This window comes from Diceros bicornis, chromosome 1 (assembly GCF_020826845.1).
Source record: "Diceros bicornis minor isolate mBicDic1 chromosome 1, mDicBic1.mat.cur, whole genome shotgun sequence".
Classification (NCBI taxonomy): Eukaryota; Metazoa; Chordata; class Mammalia; order Perissodactyla; family Rhinocerotidae; genus Diceros; species Diceros bicornis.
Window position 1 is genome coordinate 10,399,619 of NC_080740.1, and position 23,380 is coordinate 10,422,998.

Below are 23,380 nucleotides of genomic sequence, written 5' to 3' on the forward strand. Positions count from 1 at the left end.
CCAGAGATTTTTACTCTTATTCACTTGAAAAATGCATGTAATAATGTATACTTAATAGATTTTGAGAATTTAGTAGCTTCCAGAAAAGTGGTATGAGATGCATATTTAGAGTTATATAAGAGAATCAAAACAATGCCAATTTTTCTCTAAAAATCTTCTCCCTAAAAATCTTTCAGTGAGATAAATAATCAAACAACCTGAATAGACCCAGGGTTTCACTCTATACTCTAAATTAAGCAGTATCAGGCCCCTCCCTCCAACCTCCCCCACACATAATACATCCTGGGAAAGCTGTCCTCTTATTGGTTGAATATATTGTCAGTCACATGGCGTGAAAAGTACTGCCTCTGCTCTGTTTGCATTTATGAATTAACAGATGTGCTTGGTTTGAAGAAACTGATTCGTTTCTTGATGGGAAGAAAAATCTTGTTTAGTTTTTCTCTTATTTTTTTATGTATGGGATTTTCACTAACTTTGGACCAGATACTTGCCAGGAAGAATGTAAGGTGAGTAACTGCATGTCTTTTAATGCAGTGCATCTGTGAACTTCACTGTAAGTATGAAATTATGTGGTTCTGTAATTTCTTTATATTGTTGCATGCGACATTTGTTTATAATTAAAAATGGATATACTAGATTAGACCAGTCAGTAGCTACTAAAATCATTGAACTAGAGTTTATAAATAAGAAATAAAAATATAGTCTTTATTATAGGAGGGAAGAGTTATTTGTTCAAAATACTCAAGAAACATTTGTATTATGTATCAAAGTATATATCTATGAGAAAATGACTCCTCAAATCAGTGTTCAGGTTTCTTTTATGCTTATATGTAAATGTTAATTTCACAGTTTCTCCTACCATTATTATGTGAGAGAGAGAGTAAGGAAAAAATTTAAAACCTCAGAAATATAAAATCTGTCCCCCAAAGAAAAGATGTTGAATTATTTTAACTGGTAGGAGACAGTAATTGTGTGGAGTACACACTATTTAAAAAGAACATGCAAAATTTCTATTTCTATTTCCTTTGTCCTTCTGGTTTCTTTCCATACCATGTAAGGGAACATACAGAGATTTATCTATAAGGAGGAATGATCAGAGTCTGAGTAGCGTTTAATTTATGTCATATCTGCCAATTACTCATTGTGTGCCATCTCACAAATGCATCAGGGAATTTAATGTGAACACAAAGGACACAGCAAGCAGGATGATCTGCTAAAACTTGTGCTAAAGAATCCTTTAGTCACCAGCTGATAAAAACTATAAGTATAGGCATTTTTAATTTGTTTTCCCTCATTGTTTCCAAATCACTTACTGCTTTCCTTCAGATTTACTTTCAAACAATAAGTGACCTGTACTCCTTAGTTTACTGATTTGTATATTACACTGGTAAAACGTACACCAAGAACGATAAAAACTCCAATTCTGATTTTTGAAGCAAGGTTCATGGGTTTATATAATCTTAGCTTCAGAAGGGACCTTAGAAATCACATAAATCAATGATCATGTGAATCTAATATGGCATATTAATTCATTAGGAAGGAAACAACAGTTGCTGTTTTGTGAATGTTGTTTCAAATCATGGATCTGAAATTAAAAAATATCCGGGGGCCGGCCCGGTGGCGCAGGCGGTTAAGTGCGCGCGCTCCGCTGCGGCGGCCCGGGGTTCGCTGGTTCGGATCCCGGGCGCGCACCGAAGTACTGCTTGGTAAGCCATGCTGTGGCGGCGTCCCATATAAAGTGGAGGAAGATAGGCACCGATGTTAGCCCAGGGCCGTCTTCCTCAGCAAAAAAAAAAAAAAAAAAAAAAAGAGGAGGATTGGCGGATGTTAGCTCAGGGCTGATCTCCTCACAAAAAAAAAAAAAAAAAAAAATATCTTTCAACTCTATCGGGCAATTCAGGGTTCTTAAATCTCTAGGAGGGTGATTGTATTTTAAGCTTGATAGGTGTTTCCTGAGCTTAGAGAGGGTAGAGGTCCCCACTCTTCTCTTACACGTTCCTTCCCCAGATTGGGTTTATGTTGAAACCAAAAGGAAATCTTTTCCCCTCAGACAGCGTCTTGTGTGATCTCCCATTTTCTGCTTCCCTTTCAGAGTTTGTTCGTTCATTCACACATGTAACACATTTTTTTAATACTTGGTACTTTTAAATGGGTAGGCACGGAGCTAGGTGCTGGGTCTACAGTGGTGAGCAAATCAGATAGAGTCCTTGCCCTCACGGAGCTGTGAGTCTAGTGAGGGAGGTGCTCATTAGTCAAAGGATAGATATCACAAGTCAACTTTGGAATGTGCTGTGAAAGAAAAGTATAGGAGGCAATGACCACATATAATAGAGGGATCTGAACTAGTCTGAGAAGTTAGGGACAGTGTTCCTGGGAAGTGATATTTGAAGCTGTGGTCTGGAGGATATGTAGGAAATAACTAGGAGGTAGGGAGAGGGGAGGATGGAGAACATTCCAGGTGGAGGGAGCAGCAGGTGCTAAGACTTGTGTGAGGGAGGAAGGGAACATGAAGGATTCAGGGACCTGAACTGAAGAATGCTGTTGTAGCTGGAGCAGAGAGGAAGGGGAAGAGGTGAAGTGAGCTGAGCACAGCTAGCAGGCTGAAGTCTCTCAGGACTTGGTAGGCCGTGGTGGGAATGTGTTCTTCATCCTGAGTAGGACCATGAGGGAGCTGCTTCACCTTCAGTTTCATGCTTGACATACTTGGGAGACTCCTGACGGAAAACCTGGTGAATCAAAAATATGTCACCAGCCACAAGTGTAAGGCTCTTGATTACTTTTCAGGTATTGCAGAGATCCCTTTTACTGAAAAAAGGTCTGAATATTTTAGTGACAATGTAGGTTCAATATTTTTAAGCCATTGTTTCTAAGTTTATTGACTCAGATAATTTTAACCACATAATTCTTTAGTGACTACTTTAGTTTAGAGATTATGCCATGATGAGAAAATGCATATATATTTTGCTTTTGGTTGAGATTATGGCTTCCCAGAAAACCTCATTAGTTCAGGCTTACGGGTGTGGGCAAGGCCTATCTAAATTACAGCTTATTTAAAAAAGAAGTATAGCAGCATTATTGTATATTCATGATCATATCCATTGAAATGAAAATAAGCCTATGTTGTCTACTAGAAGCTTTTCATTAGTGAACATACGAAAATTTTTAATTAGTAGAGTGAAGTCTCAAGCCAAGCGTGTTAAGGATATGATAGCTCATTCATTCATTCATATGCTTTTATTCAATAAACATTTATTAAACTCCCCCTCCTAACTACATATTTCTAAATGACGTGATAAATTTTTATCTTATTTGGGTAAAATGTATCTCATAATTTTCTTTTTTTTTCATTAAGACATTTTAAAATTGAATACTTAACCCTAATTATGAAATATGATTTTGAATAAAGTTTAAATTAAAAAATTTTAAAAGATCTGTTTGTATATAGTTATGTTTTTAGAAAGCTTGAAGCTCTTCAAGAGGTATTGTCTGGGTATTAGTGTTTCTTTCATATATTCAGTTACTAATTAACTTGTACTACAGAGTTTAGAGTTTAGGTAGATAGAGATCTTTTGGCTAAAGCATATGTCTGTTGTACTTACATGATTACTTTGATTGGAACCTCCGTTTTGCTGCTCAGGAAATTAAATTTCTTCGTGCTCCTAGAGGTGGTTGAGCTCAGAGGACTGATTCATGCTAACCCTACTTTCCTATACAGGAAATTTAGTATAGATCAGAATGCAAGCATCAGTGTGACTATGTATACAGCATTCAAGGGCAAGTCAGTTAGCATACTGTAATTGTTCCCTTTTTTTTTCTTTGTACAACTCTTTCCTTTTCTCTTGAGTTAAAAATTGCCCCTTTTCATTTGCAATTTAAAACATATGCAGCATGTCCTTAATTCTTTTCACACATCCCCTCGTCTAACTTGTAGTGTAGTCTCTCAAATCCCCCCTTTTTCCTAGAAATCTCCCTGTAGGTCTCCACGCTTTAGAGCCCTTTTGTCCTCTTGCTCCAATCTGGGTTGGTTCTTTCTAGGTCTGATGTGCAATAGTCATCCTTAGGCTTCTTTTCATCACTCTTCTGAGTTAGAGCCAGTATTTATTAGAACCCGTGCTTTCCTCTTGCTTGGTTTTCTCCTTTACTTTGCTGGAGCGCATCCTCCACTAGCTTGCTGTGAAAGGGTGTGGTGGATACATTTTCTGAAACCTTGCATGATTCTTGTTTTTTGTTTCTGGAATCTAATAGGATATTTTCTTTATCTCAGTTTCCAACATGTTATAAGTACTTTATTCACAAATATCAACTCAAAATGGATCACAGACCTAAATATAAAAGCTAAAACTTTAAAACTTCTAGATAAAAACACAAGAGAAAATCTTTGTGACCTTATGTTAGGAAAATATTTCTTTTAGACACAAAAAACATAGACCATGAAAGAAAAAAAACTGAATACATTAGACTTTATGAAAATTAAAATTTTTCCTTTTTGAAAGTCACAATTAAGAAAATGAAAAAGCAAAACATGTAACGGGAGAAAATATTTTCAATGCATATATCTGATGCAAGATTTGTATTCAGGACATACAAAGAACTCTTGCAACTCAATAATCAGAGGAAAATTAATTTAATTTAAAAAATTGGCAAAAGATTTAAACACACACGAAAGAAAATACATGAATGGTCAATAGATATAAGAAAAGATGCTCCATATCGTTAGTCATCAGGGAAAGGGAAATTTAAACTACAATGAGATAGCAACCCACACCCATTAAAATGGCTAAAATTAAACAGACCGACAGTACCAAATGTTAGCAAGAAGTTGGAGCTGCAGAAAACCTCCTATACTGAAATTGGCAGTTTCTTAACAAGTTAAACGAACTCCTAATATATGACTTAGCCATTCTACTTTTGGGTATGTATTCAAGAGAAATAAAAACATATTCTACATAAACCCCTGTACATGAATGTTCTTTTATCTTTATTTGTAGTAGCCCCAAACTAGAAACACCCTAAATGTCCAGCAATAGGTGCATAGACCAACAAATGTGGTATATCCATACAATGAAATATTTCTCAGTAATAAAAAAGGAATGAAATATTGATGCATGTAACAACAGCAATGAATTTCTGTCATTGTGTCAAGACTGAAAGAAGCCAAACACTAAAGAATATATGTTATGTCATTCTATTTACATGTAATTCTATAAAATGCAGGCTAATCTAAAGTGACAGAAGGCAAATTTGTAGTTGCCTGTGGCTGGGGGTGGAGGGAATATCCCCTCCACTGCAAAAGTACATGGGAAAACTCTTGTAGGATGTAAATGTTCTGTATGTTCATTGTGGTGGTGGTGTCATGGGTATATCCATATGCCAAAACTCCTCAAATTTACACATTGAATGGATGCAGTTTATTGTACTTAAATTATGCTTCAATAAAGTTGATAAAAATGAATGAATAATTGCATACATGCATGAATTTATTAATAACAACTAGTAGACATCACAGTCACCAATTTGTCATCTTCAGAAATTCTCATTAGATAATAGAAATTGTATTACAAAGAGAATGGTGCATTTAATTTGTAATTGGCTCCATATAATTAATTTTAAACCACTTTACCATGATGTAGACTTAGTAACACTTTAGCTAAAATTATGTTTTGCATATAGATGATGATATGTAATTTATATATTTCTCTAATTGTGAAAATGTTTAGAGTTTGTATGATAGTTATACCTACAGGTGTTGGATAGGAATCTCTTTAAGTGTAGAGTACGTTCTCATATACTACAGGTACAACTTATGAAAAATTTAAAATATGCAATCAACTAAAAATTTTTATGACAATTGGAGATTTAAACACTGACATGACATTTAATGTGAAAGAATTATTAATATTTTCTAGATGTAATTGGGCTGTTATTTTTAAAAATCCTTGTCTTTTAGAAACACATACTTAAATGATATAATTCTGATATTTTCTTCAAAATAATACTAGAGAGGGGAAGTGAGTAGGCTTATAGGTGAAACAAGATTGGTTATGACTTTACAATTACTAAAGCTGGGTGATGGGTACAGGTACATGGTGGGGAGGCTTATATTTTTCTGTTTATATTTGTGTATGTTTGCAATATTTCATCATAAAAAGATGTGTCTATTTTCTAACTTAACAATTTCACTTCTAGGAATTTATGTTAAGGAACTTCTCAGGGGTATGAACAAACAATCCACAATAATGTTCAATGTAGTATTGTTTATTAATTGAAACAACTTAAATACATAATAGGAATTTGGTTAAATAAATTGATATATTTGTATGATGTAATACCATATGGAATTCAAAATTATGTCAGAAAAATATGTAATAACATGGAAAAATATTTATGATATATTTTTAAGTGAAAAAAAATCGCAGGCTCAAAAACAGAATGTTTACAAAAATCTGTTTTTAAATTTTATAAAAAGTAAATTAGGGGCCGGCCCGGTGGCACAAGCGGTTAAGTGGGCGCGCTCCACTGCGGCGGCCCGGGGTTCGCTTGTTCGGATCCCGGGCGCGCACCAACGCACCGCTTGTCAGGCCATGCTGTGGCGGCGTCCCATATAAAGTAGAGGAAGATGGGCACGGATGTTAGCCCAGGGCCAGTCTTCCTCAGCAAAAAAGAGGAGGATTGGCATTGGATGTTAGCTCAGGGCTGGTCCTCCTCACAAAAAAAAAAAAAAGAAGTAAATTATATGTGTGTGTGGGGGTGTGTGTGTGTATGTAGAGTGAAACGCTGCAAGGATATATAATTATATAATTTATATCCTCATAATTTTCAGAAATACCTTTTTGGCAAATGAGTCTGTCTTTTAGTAAAAAGGGTGGAATATTTTTACTTTAATATGTTAACAGTACAATGTAGTATAAAATTTCACTGTAAAATATTTATGTTTTATTATTTGTTTATTTGGTTATTATTTATTTTTGGTTAAAATTCAGTGTCTAGCATACTGCTTGACTCATACTAGGCTCTCAATAATATTATTCAATCAATAAGGATTAGGGTAAATATTTAAAAATTTTTTCTTCTTTAAATTTTTCTGCATTTTTCTTATTTTCTTTGGAGAACATATATTACTTTTTAAGTCAGAAATTTACTATTAAAAAGTGGACAGTTTTGACACGCTAAGGTCCTCTACTCTGAGATGTAATAAACCAAAATATGTCCTCCTTAACACTTCATATGAAATCTGAAATAGATGTTCAGCATCTTTTTATTTTTGTTTTTTCTAGTTTCAGCTCTCGAACATCGTCAAATAAAGAGACGGTTGTAAACAGTGGTAAGACCTGTAATTGCCCTTATGGTTCCTTGTGGGGTTTGAGGAAGGGTTTAGTCTGTGGTGGGCTTCGCTGAACACTGATGCTTGAGCTGGAGTCTCTCATGTGAAGATCTCTTACACTAGTGTATTCTAAATTATGAGTCAAAAGAGGCTCAAGCCGGGTATATTTCACAGTGCTTAGCATATAACTGTCACTCAATTACATTAATAAATCAATGACATTTAGCCTTTGTACTCATATCATTTATTTGACAGATCAACAGAATAATGGAGATATGAAAACAATCCAGAATTTCACAACAATACCAATGACACAGGTATGGATATGTTAGGAAAGTAGATTGTATCTTTAAAAAAAATTTAAATACATTTCAGTCAGGTCAGAGCCACTGTGAAAATATAAATAATAATTCTATTAATAACTAACATTCTTGCTTGAACCTTGGATGGGGAAATGTATTATGGTAATCTCATAGTTGAGAAAAAACTAAAGTTTCGCTTGCTGTCATATATTTTCATTACAATATTCAGTTTCACTTTTGCTGCTTTCCAGACAGAATCACTATAGTAACAGTTTATCTTTGGTTACTGGTAAGCTTGGATTGCTGCTGCCTGTTTAATTTCTCTTTTATCTGTACTTACACTGGAGTAATTGGTATGGAATAGTTAATCTAGATAAGTGGATCTTCTTTCAGATATAAACCTGTCTTTGTGATCAGCAGAGTCAGGTGCTGAAGTGCATTGTCTTGGGCTTCCTGGAAACTGCAAAGGTTTCATAAGATGTAGAACCATGTTAGAATACTTTGCTAGTTTATGTATATTTAATGATCCTGAGCTGCACTATCCAAGACTTTTAGCCACTAGCCACATGTGGCTATCTAAATTTAAATTCAGATGAAATAATATTAAGTAAAAGTAAATGTTAAACTCCCTAGTTGCACTGGCCGCATTTCCAGTGCATAATAATAGCCACATGTGCCAGTGGCTACTGCACTGAAAACTGCAGATATAGAACATATCCAATATTGCAGAATATTCTATTCGATATTGATGGTCTGGAGAATTATGCTTGATTTCTAGAAACCTCTTGCTTTTTTTAACATGTTAATTTCTTTATTTAAAGTCCTGCATTATTTGGGTTCTTATGATATTATTTTCTGAAGAGATTACTGCCATTAGTTTCATGGCATGGTGAATTTTTTTTTTTAATAATAGACTTTTTTTTTTTTGAGTAGGTTTAGGTTTACAGAAAAAATTGAACTAAAAGTATGGAAGGTTCCCACATATCCCCGCTATCACTCCCCCCTCCAATTTCTCCTATATTTTAACATCACGTGTTAGTGTGGTACATTTGTTAAAATTGATGAGCCAATATTGATACATTATTATTAGCTGAAGTCCATAGTTGACATTAGGATTCACTCTTTGTGTTTTACATTTTATGGGTTTTAACAAATGTATAATGATCTCTATCCACTGTTAGAGTGTTATACAGAATAACAGTTTCATGGCCCCAAAAATCTGCTGTGCTTCTCCTGTTCATCCCCTCTTCCTCCCCCAGCATGCTGATTTAAAGTCTATATTGCTAATATTATTATTTGCAAAGTTTATTTCGTTTGTTTGTTTTTTACAATTTGATTCTTTCCATTTTTGGTGCTTTGTGGAACTGGGTTCATGTACTTTTCAGGTATACCTATCATTTTAGGCTTTTTATGATCTAGTCTACCCATCTCCTTTGCCCCACAGTAGCGTGGACCCTGGAGCTAGAGAGATCAGAGTTTCAGCAGGTTGTGAACTAACCTTTTACTTCCAAGAAGCCCTTTGTACCATGGAAGCAAATTCATGTCTTAAATTTCGTTTATTTGGTTAATTAGGCTCTCAGCTACAATCTGAGCAGACAAGGCCATTTGGAGAAAGAACCTTGGAATGCGTTCAGCCATCATAGTCCAGTTAATGTCTCCATGGATGGAATTCCCTGCATTCTCTTCTGGGCCAAAAGAATAACAATTAAATTTAAGAATCAGACCTGGCTGGACCTTACAGGTGAAGCTTTTGGCCAGAAGGCAACAGTGGATGCTGGCAACTCAAACTGCAGTCAGGAAAGTGCCACGTAAGTTGACCGCTTTGAGGGAGGAAGCCCTGAGGGAGATTGTAGTCTATTAACTGGGCATCCAGTTTTCTGAGATTTCGGAAAAAATAAGTAGGCTGTTTTGTACATGACTCTGGCACACATCTTTGAGGAAATGTTTAACGTCTAAAATGGAGGAACCAGTTGATTAATTTTTGAAAATTTTTAATTTTTTTCCCAGCAATTTTCTTCTGAACGCTTTAGCTGATTGTTACAATACCTTGTGGAAGATCAGGGTTCTGAAAATGAAGGTTCCCAAACTCACCCTGGACAAGAGAAAAGGATTCCAGGCTTAGTATCAACTCCAAATGTGAGGTGTAAACTACTTTTGTCCCACCGGGGAGGAAGTTACGTATCACAGAGCAGAGTCATACATATTCTCGTGGGTGAAACAGAGAAGGCGGACTCTAGTCGGCGCAGATGTTTGGTTGTAGGGAGTGTTCTGAAGTTGTGGAAGTCGCCTGTTTGTAAATGTGCATGGGAACCTTTGTAATGGGCAAATTTCAGAGAATTCTTTAGGACATTTCATAATGTTTAGAATAATTACTTTTGATTTGAGATAAGCAGATTAAACAAGTATCCCTTTCAAAGAAGAAGTCAACTTCCAATGCGTTTCTCTGCTTTTCAGTCATCCAAGCAGCAGTTTTTTGCTTGTATTTGTTTTGATCCGGGAGGAGGAAGTCTGGCATGTCCCACTTGCTTTCTATAAACCTCCTTGCTTTCAACATTTGCTGGTATAATGGAGGCTTTTGGAAGATTCTCTGCATTTGTTCTGGCCTGGTTTAGATGGGCAGATTGATTTGTATGAACCATAACCTAATGTGTGTGTGTGTGTGTGTATGTGTGTGTATCCTTTTTGTATTTTATATACTTTGGCTGGAAACACTTTTTTATTCCTGAACTTTACTTATCATTTAAAAATTCTTGATGAGTAAACATGGATTATATTATACACTTACAAGTTATATTACAAGTCTTAGTAAGTATCTTGCTATTCAGAAAGACCATCTCTTGTTAGGGAATTGTAAGCATAAGCATCCAGAGTCCTCCCAGATCTGTGTATTCTGTTACAGCATGACTACCAAAGAGACTCCAGCACTCTCGAGAGCTCAGGACTTTTTCCTCAGGCCCTAATTAATTCCCTACAGGGCTCTTTGTTTGTGGTCAGCTGTGCGGAGAGAGGCTGATTGCCTGGGGGTCATCTTGCCTGTCCGTGGCTGACTGGCCCTCCTTGATTCCATTTGTCCTGACCCCAGGGTATTTGTGGGGCGGATCAGGGCACTACAGCTTTTTGCTGGGCTTTAGAAACCTTAACGGTCACTGAGAACCCAGAGACAGAAAGAAGGAAAACTTGGCCGCTAGGCCCAGTTCTGCTAGTGAGCTCTGTGACTTGACAACCAGGAACCACCTTCGGATCATCATCTGTGAGATGGAGATGGTAGCATCTATTAATTGTAACTAACAGGTCTTGAATGCTTACCGCACAGTGACACATGAATGATTGGGCAGGGCCTGACTGTTTCTTTCTGGTCACCACCCTGGAATTCCACTCGGGCCGAGTCCTGAGTGTGCAGCATCCACCTGGCGTCTTGCTCAGGCGAGTGTAAAGGCATCCTGGAGAGGCCACCCAAGGGGAACAGTGGGAGACTTCCCAGGGCGTGGGGGGCTCAAGGACCAGCTGCTGAGATTTAGTGTCCCTGATTCCTGAGAATCGTACAGATTAGTGAGCTGCCTTTGCTGTGCTGGCGAGGAAATCCTGTGTTCTCAAGAACCAGAAGGGGAGTTGCTGCAAGAATAAACCCAAGCAAAGACATAACCATGTAGGGTCAAAAGCACAGATTTGTAAAAGATGACCATGTTTTAGCACTTGGAAACAAAATGTTCAGGGAAGGGCAAGTTGTTGGCAGACAGATTTGCTACAGAAGTCTTTTTACATAGTGAAAGCCCTACAAAGAGAGCATAATCCCAGCATCTGTGTGTCTTTTGAATTTAGGCAATTATAGTCTGAAGAATTCGGAATCCTTCTTAAGTATGGGAGGGTAGGGCGCTTGGAAGAGTGAAAGAAGCTCCTTTCTGAGTGACTCGTGAGGCTGTATTTCTCCTTTGTGTTCCCAGGTTATGGTGCACTGTCTGGCACTTAAAAGATGCTCCCTGAGGGCTCGTTGAATTTGCTTTCTTGAAATCAGGCCTCCTCTTCTTTACTCAGCAGCAGAGCATGTTAACAAGCTTTCACTGAAACCAAGACTGCTGGAGACAGCTCTCGGAAGGTCAGCAGTGTGGAGGCCACTGAGGTGCTCCATCAGGAGGGGGACAGAGACTAGGGTGGGCTCAGCATGGCTTCACTCTGAGGTTTAGTTCGTTAGCTGTAGAGCTAGTTTATGGGTAACTAAGCTGTTCTGATTCCTTGGAAGAACTAGAGAAATTCTGTTAGAATAAGTGACCAGTCAAATTTCTAAAGTACTATTTAAGAAATGCATTTTATTTCTTTAAAGTATTTTCAGTAATTTGTAACAAACTGTCAGAATATTGTTGAAGAAAGGTCCTCTTGAAGACTTACCTTACTGTGTAAATTAGCTTACAAAGTGTTGGTAAATGAGTGCTTCTAAGGTGTCTAAACTTATGATGTTACGAAATAAAGATATTTCTCTTAGCAATCTTATTTTATGGTTTGTTTTGTAAATACCCTTTCCCTTTTCCCTGTGAATAGTATGAAGATAAACTTCAGTTCAATCACTGACATTTCTATTTCTTGATAAGTGGGACCAAATTACTGAGATTATATTTGTGTGATTTTTTTCTCAAGCTTGTCATTGGGCATTTTATAACTTACCTACTTTTGCTTTTTTGGTTTTATAATGTATATTGAGGTGTTATAACTTCTAGACATTATAATGTCACATAGCAATGTCATACTTTGTGTGTTTAAATTTCTCACATTTTCCCATTTCAGTTATTTACTTAGCTTTTTACCATTCCTGGTTTTAAATCTAATTGAAATATAAGTGAAATATACTAAACTGCATATCTTTAAAGTAGACAATTTGATCAGTTTTGACATATGTGTCTACCCGTGAAACCATCACCACAATCAAGATAGCAAACGTTTACATCACTCACAAAAGTTTCCTTTGCCCCTTTGTAACATCCATCCTGCCACTCCCACCTCTCTAGGTAACCACTGGTATGCTTTCTATCATTAATAGATTAGTTGGCATTTTCTAGAATTTTATATAAATATAATTGTATAGCGTACACTCTTTGTCAGTCTGGCTTCTTTCAGTTAGTATAAGGATTTTGATATACTTCTTGTTGCTTGTATCAAAGATGTGTTCCTTTCCATTGCTGAGTAGTAAGTACTCCATTGTATGGATATACCACAACTTATTTATCCCTCCACTTCTTGATGGAAATTTGTTTTTTTCCTCCAGTTTTTAGATAACTTTCTAAATAAAGCTGCTATAAACATTCATATACAACTTTTTGTAGGAGCATTTATTTTCATTTCTCTTAGGTAAATACCTAGGAGTGGAATGGCTGGATCATATGGTAGGCATATGTTTAGCTTTTTAAGAAACTACCAAACTGTGTTTTAAAGTGGTTGTACCATTTACCTTTCCAAGCAGCATTGTATGAGAGTTCCAGTGGCTTCACATTCTCACCGACACTTGGTATGGTCAGTGTGGGACTGTAGAGAAAATATTTTTATGTTTCTTTGTGGTTAGTAATTTTTGAACAAATTTTACTGGAACCTGGGTTAAAAGATAAGTCTTGGAGTTGGTAAGAGATTTACCTCCTCAGAGGAATGTGTTTACGTGTCAGCGAGTAATGAAACTCGACCATGGAGACTTGGCTTGGCAACCCAGAGAGGCTTCTTATCTTCCCCTTGGAGACATTTATTTACATACATGGGTTAGACATGCAGCCGTTTGTCTCCTTTATGGTGAGCTGTTTGCTCCCATCCAAAGGCTAATAAAACTCATTTGAGGTACATTCTGTGCTAAGAACCCAGGATCCTTCACTTTTTCTTCCCAAGGAAAATTTTTGACACTAAGGAGGCAAATGTTTCTCTCCCTCTCTCAGGAAGTGAAGGGGGCCACTGTCTCTCTCCTACGTAAACTCCCAGGTTTATAATTTTGGTGTTCTTCTCCTGTATTACAAATCCCAGTACGTGCAGTCTGGCATCTGGCTCTCATCACGCTGCCCAGGAGGAAGAATTGGGTTAAAAGGGGAACCAGTGTGCTTATTGCTATGAGTTAGTAATAATCTGTCTCAGCTCTAGGAAATCTCATGTTAACTTTCAGAAAAATGTGAATAAATATAGATATTAAAAGCTTAAGAGTAGATTTTTAAAAAAAAGTTTTAGCCATTCTGATTACCATACCATGGTATCTTATTGTGGTTTTATTTTATATTTTTCTGATGACTAATGATGTACGCATCTTTTCATGTACTTATTGGATATTTGTATATCTTCCTTTGTGAAGTGCCTGTCTTTTGACCATTTTTAAGTTGAATTGTCTTCTTATTATTGAGTTGTTAGTGTTATTTATTATAGTCCAGATACAAGTTCTTTGTGTATATGTGTTGTGAATATTTTCTTCCATTCTGTGGCTTGTCTTTTTTGTTTTCTTAGTAGTGTCTTTTGAAGAGCAAAAGTTTTTGAATTTAATAAAGTCCAATTTATCAATTTTTTCTTTTATAGTTCATACTTTTGTATTTTTTCAAGAAACCATTACCTGTCCCAAGATTGCATAAATGTTCTTCTGTGTTTCTTCTATGAGTTTATAGTTTTAATTGTTACATTTAGTTCTTTGATCCATTTTGATGTAATTTCTCAGTATAGTGTGAAGTAAAGATTCTTCTTATTTTGATGGACTGTGTTGTTTCGGGTTTTTTAGGTTGTCTCTAAAGTTTGGTGATGCTGAAAATCCCAGAGGTCTTGCTATAAGGTAGGTATGGATACCACTTTGGAGTATCTTAGGTTCAGTACCTCAGATTAGCTCCATATAATTTATTTATTCAACATGTTAGTATGAAGGGCCTGCTGTGTGCTAAGCTCTGACATGTGAAATGTCACCTCTACCCATTACACTGAAAAGTCAGTGGTGTTATATGATGGGATCCTAGAGTAATGCTTTCTTTAGTTTCTACCAAAGTGTCCATAGTTTCCGCAGTTAGGGACTTTGAGAACACGTGAACACATGAATGTGAGAACGTGACACCCTTTTCCTCTGAGCAAAGAGTAAAATATATTTAAAGCTCCAAGGGCTGAGGCTCTGGTTTGGGTTATTTTCTATTTAGCTCCTTACAATGACTCACACTTATCATTTAATGATAATGAAAAATTCTCTGTTAAGCTGAATTCGCCAGCAGACAATCAAGACAGGCCCACATTTTTCTGTCTTTATGTGTGGAAGGATGCATCTGCCAACAGTGGTTTATCTGAGCAGTTAGGAACTGCTCTGGGGATGGGTGGGGCACAGCAATTTGAAGGCATTAAATTTCTTTTTCTTATCAAAATATAATGTTCCTATAGGACCAGCCTTTTAGTGGAGATAGCAGCTGTGTCTTTAACATTACTTGAAAAACCAGCAGGATGTGCTAGGCAGTCTTTCCCAAGCTGTGTTCTATGAAATACTTCTGCTCTATGGAAATATTGACAAAATTCCTCAGAAAAGGTGTTCTGTGGTCAAACGTGCTTGAGAGAGACTGCACACCATGTGCTGCTCTTGGAGATGCACTGTGTAAATTTTGTATATGAAGGTTTCTGTGAAGGCGTGCTCTTAAGGAAAGTGTTGTACCTGGTAGCTTTGATTAACCCAGTGTTTCCTATGTTTCGCCTTGGAAAGCTCTCTCCTCAGAACACTTGCCTGTGTATCGTGGGACACTAGTGTTTCACTGGTCATAATTTAGGAAATACATGCCATCACCTTTTGGAGAAAGTTTAAAAGGAAAATAGAAACCCACAAGGTGACCAAACACATATACCTACATGTTTGATATAGGAATGGAGAATATTTTTGATTCAAATAGCACTTTTTTTCCCAAAAGGAACATAGCTCTATGATGATTATTTTTTCTGAGATAAAGGTATGTGGCAGACACATACCTTTATATATCACCTTGGGCATTTCCACTTGAGGGTGCTGTAGTCCACCAGCTCAACTTTCAACTGCTAGCCTTTCTCTGCCTAAAGTTTCCTCTGGCCGAAGGGGCCCACTGCCTCCCATCCTTACCCCAGCAGCCCTCAACCAGTGAGTGAAGGAAGTGTATAAGTACCCCAGCTCCCTCAGCCTCAGGTGAGATAACTCGGAGGCATGCATTCTACTCTGGCTCCCAGGGTTCCCCATGGGCCTTAAGCGCCACTTCCCACAGTGGAAACGTGTTTAATAATATGTCGTTTTTAGCTGCCTTCGATTCCTCTGTCATTTCTCTTCTCTCTATTGTACATATTTTGAATGACTAAATTCCCAAATAAATTTGGGATCACCTTCCAAAAATACTTTTTGTATTCACATCCTTGTTTCAGGGTCTGCTTCTGTAGGACCCCAAACTAAGACAAGGTAATACATATCCATTGGAAACAGAAAAATCAGAAAATATTGAGCTATAAAAAGAAAAAAATGAAAATCATTCATAATCCAACCACCATTTGTAATCACTAATTAACATTTTGATCTCTATCCTTCCAGAATTTTTTTCTATGCAGTCACACATATATTTTTTAGTGAAAAAAATGATCATAGCTTGTGTATATTATTACATTTTTATGGCTGGAGAATGTTCCGTTCCAGAATGGCTAAGAATAAGGGCTCTGGTCTCAGACTGGGTTTGAAGCCTGGCTCTGATAACTTACTCTCTAAGTGAACTCGCACAAATTATTTATTTAACACTTCTGTGTCTTAGATTCCTTGCCTGTGAGATGAGGATGATAATGTTATCTACCTCATGGTGTTGTGGTGGAGATTAAATAAAATACACGTAAAGAACATAGAAGGGTGCTTCACACATAGTAAGAGCTATTACTATTATTTTTGACCATTATTTATTTAGCTAATTCTATATTGATGTCCATTCAAGTTTTTCTCAATTTTTTTGCAATAATAAAATCAAGCGTTGATTCTAAAAAAGAAAAAAGCCAAGCTTTTTGTGTTTTTCCTTTTGTAGGAATTTGTATTGCTTGCTTTTGGGGGCTGCCCTGTCATTTGCTTTCGTTCCCACCCATCAGGAGGCTCTTGTTCAGAACCGGAAAAGCAAAAGCCTCCCTAGCGCCCGTTCCACTACCTGACAACAGAGGGCGTGATTGTACTGTCCGCAGATGATGTCCCGTGTCAGCAAATGTAAAAGTGCTCTGGGGGTCATACCATCTTATAATCATTTTCAGATTCACCCTTACCAATTACAACAAGTTGTCCATCCAGAGCTGGTTTAGTTTGCACCGAGTTGAGATTATTTTCAATAATTCCATCCAAGCGACTTTCAATGCGACTGGCATCTATGCTCCGTCAAGCTCTTCCTACCACTGCCAGCACGTCAGCAGCCTGCAGCAGCGCTACGATGCCCTCTTGGTGCCCAGCGACACGGGTGATAGGTCGAGCCTGTGGGAGGTCACGTTTGTTGATTTCCAGGTAATAAACTAAAACGTATGTTCGATGCACCTGTGTATTTGGTGTCAAAGGAACTCAGTGTTTGGATGAAAATACCTGAAACTGAAACATAGGTGTTGAAAGAAAAGAGAGGAGTGGATACCTTTAAAATAATATCGGTATTGTTTGTCTTCTCAGGTATGAAATGGACTCGGATAGAGTATTTTCTCTCTCTGCACTCCACACCCACCCTGCCTTGCTTTCACATTCAGGTGTAAGCAGTCGCTAATAACTATCGGTGAGGCATGCCAGCAGTCTAAGCCAGGGGGAAGCTGTGGCGTGAAGCCCAGTGACTGACACTTCCTGGAGTGAGAGGCCCTTCTGGGGAGAGGAATTGTCGGACAATTATTGTATTTCCTTCAGGGAGTGGAGCAGTGATCCTATCAGGGCAGATAAGAAGTACATCTGCAGTGTGAGTGACAGCTTTGGCAGGTAGCATAGGAGAGGAACTGTCAGCAGGGAGTCAAGAATATCCCAGAGATCCTCTTGAAAGTATTTGGGGAAAGACATGGGAGCGCAAGAGCTTCCTTCTCACCGCCCGAGTCTCTGGCTGAGAGGCGTCGGTCATGTTGCTCTGTCCTGTTTACCTGTGAAAGAAGCTTAACTTGTTCTTCCAACTCACTGAAGTGGGCAGGGTTTTACATGTCCCTTTACAAATCGTTTCCATATTTAAACAAAAATTCATATATATACATGTTTAACTCTCCCTCCCCCAGCCTGGAGAGGTGTGGTGGTGTTGATGAGAGGCAGTTTGGGGTCGGGAAGGAGCTAGCATTTTGGAGTCCAAAAGACCTGGTTTCAAATTACTTCTCAAATTACGCCTGAGCAAGTTGCTTCACCTTCTCAAGTTCTGACCTATCTTCATGGATGTAGATAATTCATGGCCTAATATATGTGGCAACACTCAGGACTGTGTCAGGCATGGGTTAGCAATAGCAACTACTTACGAGTCCCCTCTGTGTGTTGGCGCTGTTGTAGTTATTGTATATGCTTTGTCTTCAAAGCTTATTATAATGCTGCAAGATAGCTGTTAGTATCCCTGTGTGACAAATGAGGTGACTGAAGCTCTGATATTTACATAATTTTTCAAAATGATATAACTGGTAAATGGTAGAGGCAGAATCTGAATTCTGGACTGTCTGGTTCCAAAGACTTTATCTATCTATGTCTATATATATATTTGTAATTTCTCTCTCTTGCTCTTTCAAAAGAGAAGCAGGCAGAAAGACAATAAGAAGGTAATAGTGAAAACAAGGAATAATTCGTACATAATCTTGCCTAATTAGAACAGAGGAATTGACTGATTTATGCCTCCACCTGTTCCACACATGACTTAAGGGGACTTATAGAAATACTACAAGAAAAATAACTTTGAAAAATGGGCAGACCACTTCACACCCATTAGATCGCTGTTAGTCAAAAAAAACAATGCAAACAGAAAATAAGTGTTGGCAAGGATGTGGAGAAATTAGAACGCTTGTACATTGCTGGCGGGAATGTAAAATGGGGCAGCTGCTGTGGAAAACAGTATGGCAGTTCCCCAAAGAATAGGCAGAGAATTACTGTGTGATTCAGCAGTTTCACTTTAGGGTATATACCTAAAAGAATTAAAAGCAGGAACTTGAACAGATATTTGTACAGCCATGTTCGTAACAGCATTATTCACAATAGCCAAAAAGTGGAAACAGCCCAAATGTCCATTGATGAATGATGAAAAACAAAATCTAGTGTATACATACAATGGAATATTATTCAGCTTTGGAGAGGAAGAAAATTCAAATACATGCAACAACATGAATGAACCTTGAGGGTATTACGCTAAGTGAAATAAGCCAGACACAAAAGGACAAATATTTGTATGATTCCACTTATATGAGGTATCTAGAGTAGTCAAATATGGAGACAGAAAGTAGAATCGTGGTTGCCAGGGGCTGGAGCAAGAGGGGAGTGAGGAACTAGTGTTTAATGGGTACAGAGTTTCAGTTTTGCAAGATGGAGAGTTCTGGAGATGGATGGTGGTGATGGTTGCACGACAATCTGAGTGTACTTAATGCTGCGGAACTATACACCTAAAAATGGTTAAGATGGTAGATTTTATGTTGTATATATTTTATAATAAAAAATGTAAAACAAAAAAAATGGGCAAAGACATGAGGGTTAAGAAAAACACAGGAAGAAAAGATCAATTAGAACTGCTGTACACAAAACTGCAAGACCATCTGTCTGCCTTGGCTGGAAGCGGCATTGTAATTTGGCTCTGAAGCTTTGGAGCAGTCAGCATGAGAAAGAGTCACCCAGTTACATGTCCCCAGGGTTCATAAGACTATTGGAAATGTGCCTGTGAGGAGCACGTCCATCCCTGGTGTTGTGCGACACATGCCAGCATCCTCAGTAGCAGCTCTGTAGTGAATACAGCATTGGGTGTTGGAGGTGGGTCTTGTTCATGTAGACAGATGGCAGAGCGCAGGCTCAGTCCAGGCGAGAGGTGGTGGTGGAGATGCTGGTTAAGGTGTGTGTACAATAGGCTGCATTCCACATATCCAGCTTTGCTGGTCTGGCTTATTCTAGGAGTACAGAGTGGTGGCACGAACATGGCAAACCCCGATGCCTTGGGGAAAAATTCAGATGCCAGTGCCTCAGGAGGGCCCACTGGGGACCACGGCAAAGCGTAGCCGGCATCACAAGGGGCATATTTTATTTAAGTTCAGCTAGTTTTTGCTTTGTAGGAATGCAGTGTTGCTGGATCTCCTGACTTTTTAGGAGAAGCTAGAAATCCAGATTCTGATGGGAAATTTTCAGGACGTTCAGAACTCTGGGCCAAGCAGAGCTCACCTGTGGGCTAGATATAGTGTTTGCAACCTCTAGTCCAGAACATGGATGGACAACACGTCCTTCAGGCATTCTCCACAGATACTGGTCTCAGCCAAGTCCTGTTAAGAATTAAGTGGCAGTCAATGTGAGGACATTCTCTTTGGCTGGAGTTGCAGCATCAAATGAGGCCATCTTTTGTCATTGAGGAACTTGACTCTTCAGGCACTAGTCTGAAGAGAAGGCCACTTTGCCTCTTCATAGAGCGGGCAGGCCAGGGATCCCAGAAGCCAGGCCAAGAGTTTTCTTCAGAAGCTGTTTTGGATTCAGTCTAGAGCACAGACAATTGAGTGAACGAGGCCCGTAAGGTCTGTGGCATGATGGGAGGCTACAATAATTTTAGCATAGAAAAATGCTAAAGTGCCTACTTAAGTCATAACAGTGAATTCTCAGTAAAGCACTCATGGATAATTCAATTTTCTGATGTGCCCTTTTAAAACCAGTTAGTTGACTGCATGAGGTGATGCTGTGTAGGGTTATATTCTAAAAGCCAGCTAGATGTCAGGGCTGCCTTCCACAAATGGTTGCTCTTGTTTAGCACAGTTACTCTGTAGCCCTGTTTCTTTCATTGTGACAGTATCTAGATATCGAGGTCAGTTGTGGATTTGAACCTCTCCTAGTTCCAAGTAGTTAAACACTTCATTGCACATATGAGAAAGCTTTCCTTTCTATCTCTGGGCGGGAGCAAGGAGGGGCTGCTATGCAGCTCTTCCAAAAAGAGTACCAAGTCTGTAGGTTATGACCGCTAAAGAGGGAGAGGTAGGGACGGAAGGAAGAAGGGACAGAGCACACCAGGAGTTACGGAGCAGTGAACCGAGAAGTGTTCTGAAGCCAGGCTGCCTGGGTTCAATAATAGCTTCACTGCACTGAGTGCTGTGTGACTCTAGGCAAGTTACTTAACTTTTCTGTGTCTCATCCATAAAATAGGGATAAAATAGTAACTTATTCACAGGCTCTTGTGAGTATTAAATGAGTTAAGGCTGTGTCTGGTACATAAAAAACCTTCAGTAAGTGTTAGCTTTTATTATTGTCTATGTTTTACCTCATTAGGAATCATGATATCTTCCCTTAAAAGACTCTTTCTGTGTAATTCCTGTCAACAGAATCAAAGGCAGAGGAACTGAGACTTAAAATTCTTTGTGAAGTTTATACTAACACTTATAAAATTTTGAGTGTGCTTTGAATTTTAGAGATACCACAACTGTTGTGGTTTTAGATGAATGGAATATTCCTAAGGATCAGATTAAAAGAGGTTTTATTTCAGAGCCTTGAATTTCATGAGCCTTTTAATTATGACAACCATACATCTCAGAGTTTCTGGGTCAGTCTTGGTTTAAAATTGTTTCACTGTCTGCATAGCACACTCACATTTGTTAGATTATGTCTTTAAATTATTCAGAAAATATGGCCGCAGTATCTTAAATGTGGCTGATTAGGGGTCCAGAACCCCCAGCCCAGCTGGGAAGTAGATCTTAGGAGAGAAAGAATATGTCCCTTAAGCTCTTCTCTTTCTCCTGACAGATCCAAGGCTTTACCATCAAGGGAGGACAATTTGCAAAGGCCCGAGACTGCGCCTCTTCCTTCTCACCAGCTGTTCTGATCGGCCTGGCGATGTCCCTGATCCTGCTGCTGGTGCTGGCCTACGCCCTGCACATGCTCATCTACCTGCGCTATCTGGACCGGCACTACAGTTTCATCGCCTCTCCGGCCCACTTCCCCCAGCTGAAAGCCCGAGATGCAGCAGAAGAGAAGGAGTTGCTGAAGAGCCAGGGAGTTGAATGCTATGAACTGAGAAGCCAACGGATCTGCAAAATTTATGTTTAACAGCACAGGCACGTCTCGCTCAAGTCCACAATGGGCTTTGAAAGGACTTGTTTCTGTTCTCTGATGTTTGACTTGTGATATAAGGTTTTCACCAAATGGCTTGATTAAAAAAAAGAAAAGGAAAATACATAATAAATCACTTTTGAAGCATCTACTGGCCTATTTAGATAGACTTGGGGCAATAAAAAAGGTATCTCAGGAATCCCACAGAGATAAATATGATTGTTGCCCCAAAGCTACCTTGAAAGCAAAGGGATGTTTCAAGTTAAGGAGACAAAAAAAAAAGAAGAATGCAATATAGAGAAGGGAAAACACAGTTGGTCTTCCTTGCTTGTGCCAGTTTGGTTGTGATAAGTATAGAAATAATAAATCCCAGGTTAACTGGAAGTTTAGAATTTAAAATATTTTGGAACATAGTTTGCATTTTTCAGAAATTATGTCCAAATTTTGTTTTAAAAAATAGTCTTTTTTTCTCTTTCACAGAACTGTTTAGAAGACTCCTGTTGATGTGATGGAACCCTCTACTTAAGGGCTTTCTTATTGGTTACTTTGCTATTCAGAGGCAGCCCGGTTCAATCTGTGAAGTTGGGGTAATAGTCTTGGCAGTATCTTACCTTTCCCATCTGGTTGTGGTGCCCAAGTTTGTCTCATTTGTCTGATTTAGAACTCTATTAGCTTACTAGGTACCACTTGAAATAGACAGCTGAGCTAAGTAAGAATAGTCTGCTTTCTGTGCAAACACAGCTTCAAGGCAAATCCCCTAATCCCCCTTCCAACGAGATAGTGTCCCCCAAACTCTTCTCTATAGAAATTCTGGAGCCACAACTGATCCTACCACCACTTTCTTGCATATAGATTTCCCCATAATCCTTTTCAATTCTTGGAAGATTGGCTCACTGTGCATCCTCACCAAAGCTTCTCTAATATGTCTTCTGTGTTAAGGAGATCTTAAGTGTAAAAAGTACATTGTATTTCTCTTACTAGGATTCCACACATGACCGTGGTTCTACTAAGAAGATGCCGCTGCACAGAACTTAGAATCCGCATGGGAACAATGTGGGGTAGGGGGTCATGCACACAGAAATTGGATCTTTTGGGCAGCTGTGGTAATGCGTCTACAATCTAGTCCCATTTGATGCCAAGTAGTGAATGACAGTGACTGTGGGATTTCTGATAGAACAGTCTCATGTTGGACATTGCTTCTCGTTGCATTATTCTTGGTTGTAAAATATAGGTTTGGTTCCAGCCCTCTCAGAATTCTGTGAGCTCCTAATACTCTACAGTGAATTTCTTTCTGTTTTAACATGTAGAGTAAATTCTGTAGTCTGCAACTAAGAATCTTGATTTATGTACTTATTAGTACCAAAGATGATTACAGAGAACAGACCTTCAAGAAACTTGGAAGCTAGGATTGATTCTCTCACTCTGTTTGGCTTAAAACCAGTGGGGACTCTGTTAGCATTAGAGAATGGGAAACTGATAGCCCACATCATTCCGTAATGGAACAGATTTCCATTGTGGTTGCCTTGAGTGTCCATTGGTGGTGTAAATGGCTGCTGTGATAGGCTATGGGTACATGAGGGTAGGCATAAT

At 38.4% G+C, this 23,380-nt stretch overlaps 1 protein-coding gene across 1 annotated transcript; it reads left to right on the forward strand.

The window, feature by feature from the left end:
• The first annotated feature begins 411 nt into the window (after positions 1-411).
• LOC131395022 (V-type proton ATPase subunit S1-like protein) lies at positions 412-21,929 on the forward strand. The gene is made up of 7 exons (XM_058527180.1): positions 412-506; positions 7,275-7,321; positions 7,577-7,638; positions 9,196-9,431; positions 14,348-14,398; positions 16,834-17,077; positions 21,485-21,929. Exons 1-7 carry the CDS (start codon positions 412-414, stop codon positions 21,785-21,787), a joined length of 1,038 nt encoding a protein of 345 aa, XP_058383163.1. The 3' UTR covers positions 21,788-21,929.
• The last annotated feature ends 1,451 nt before the right edge of the window (positions 21,930-23,380 follow it).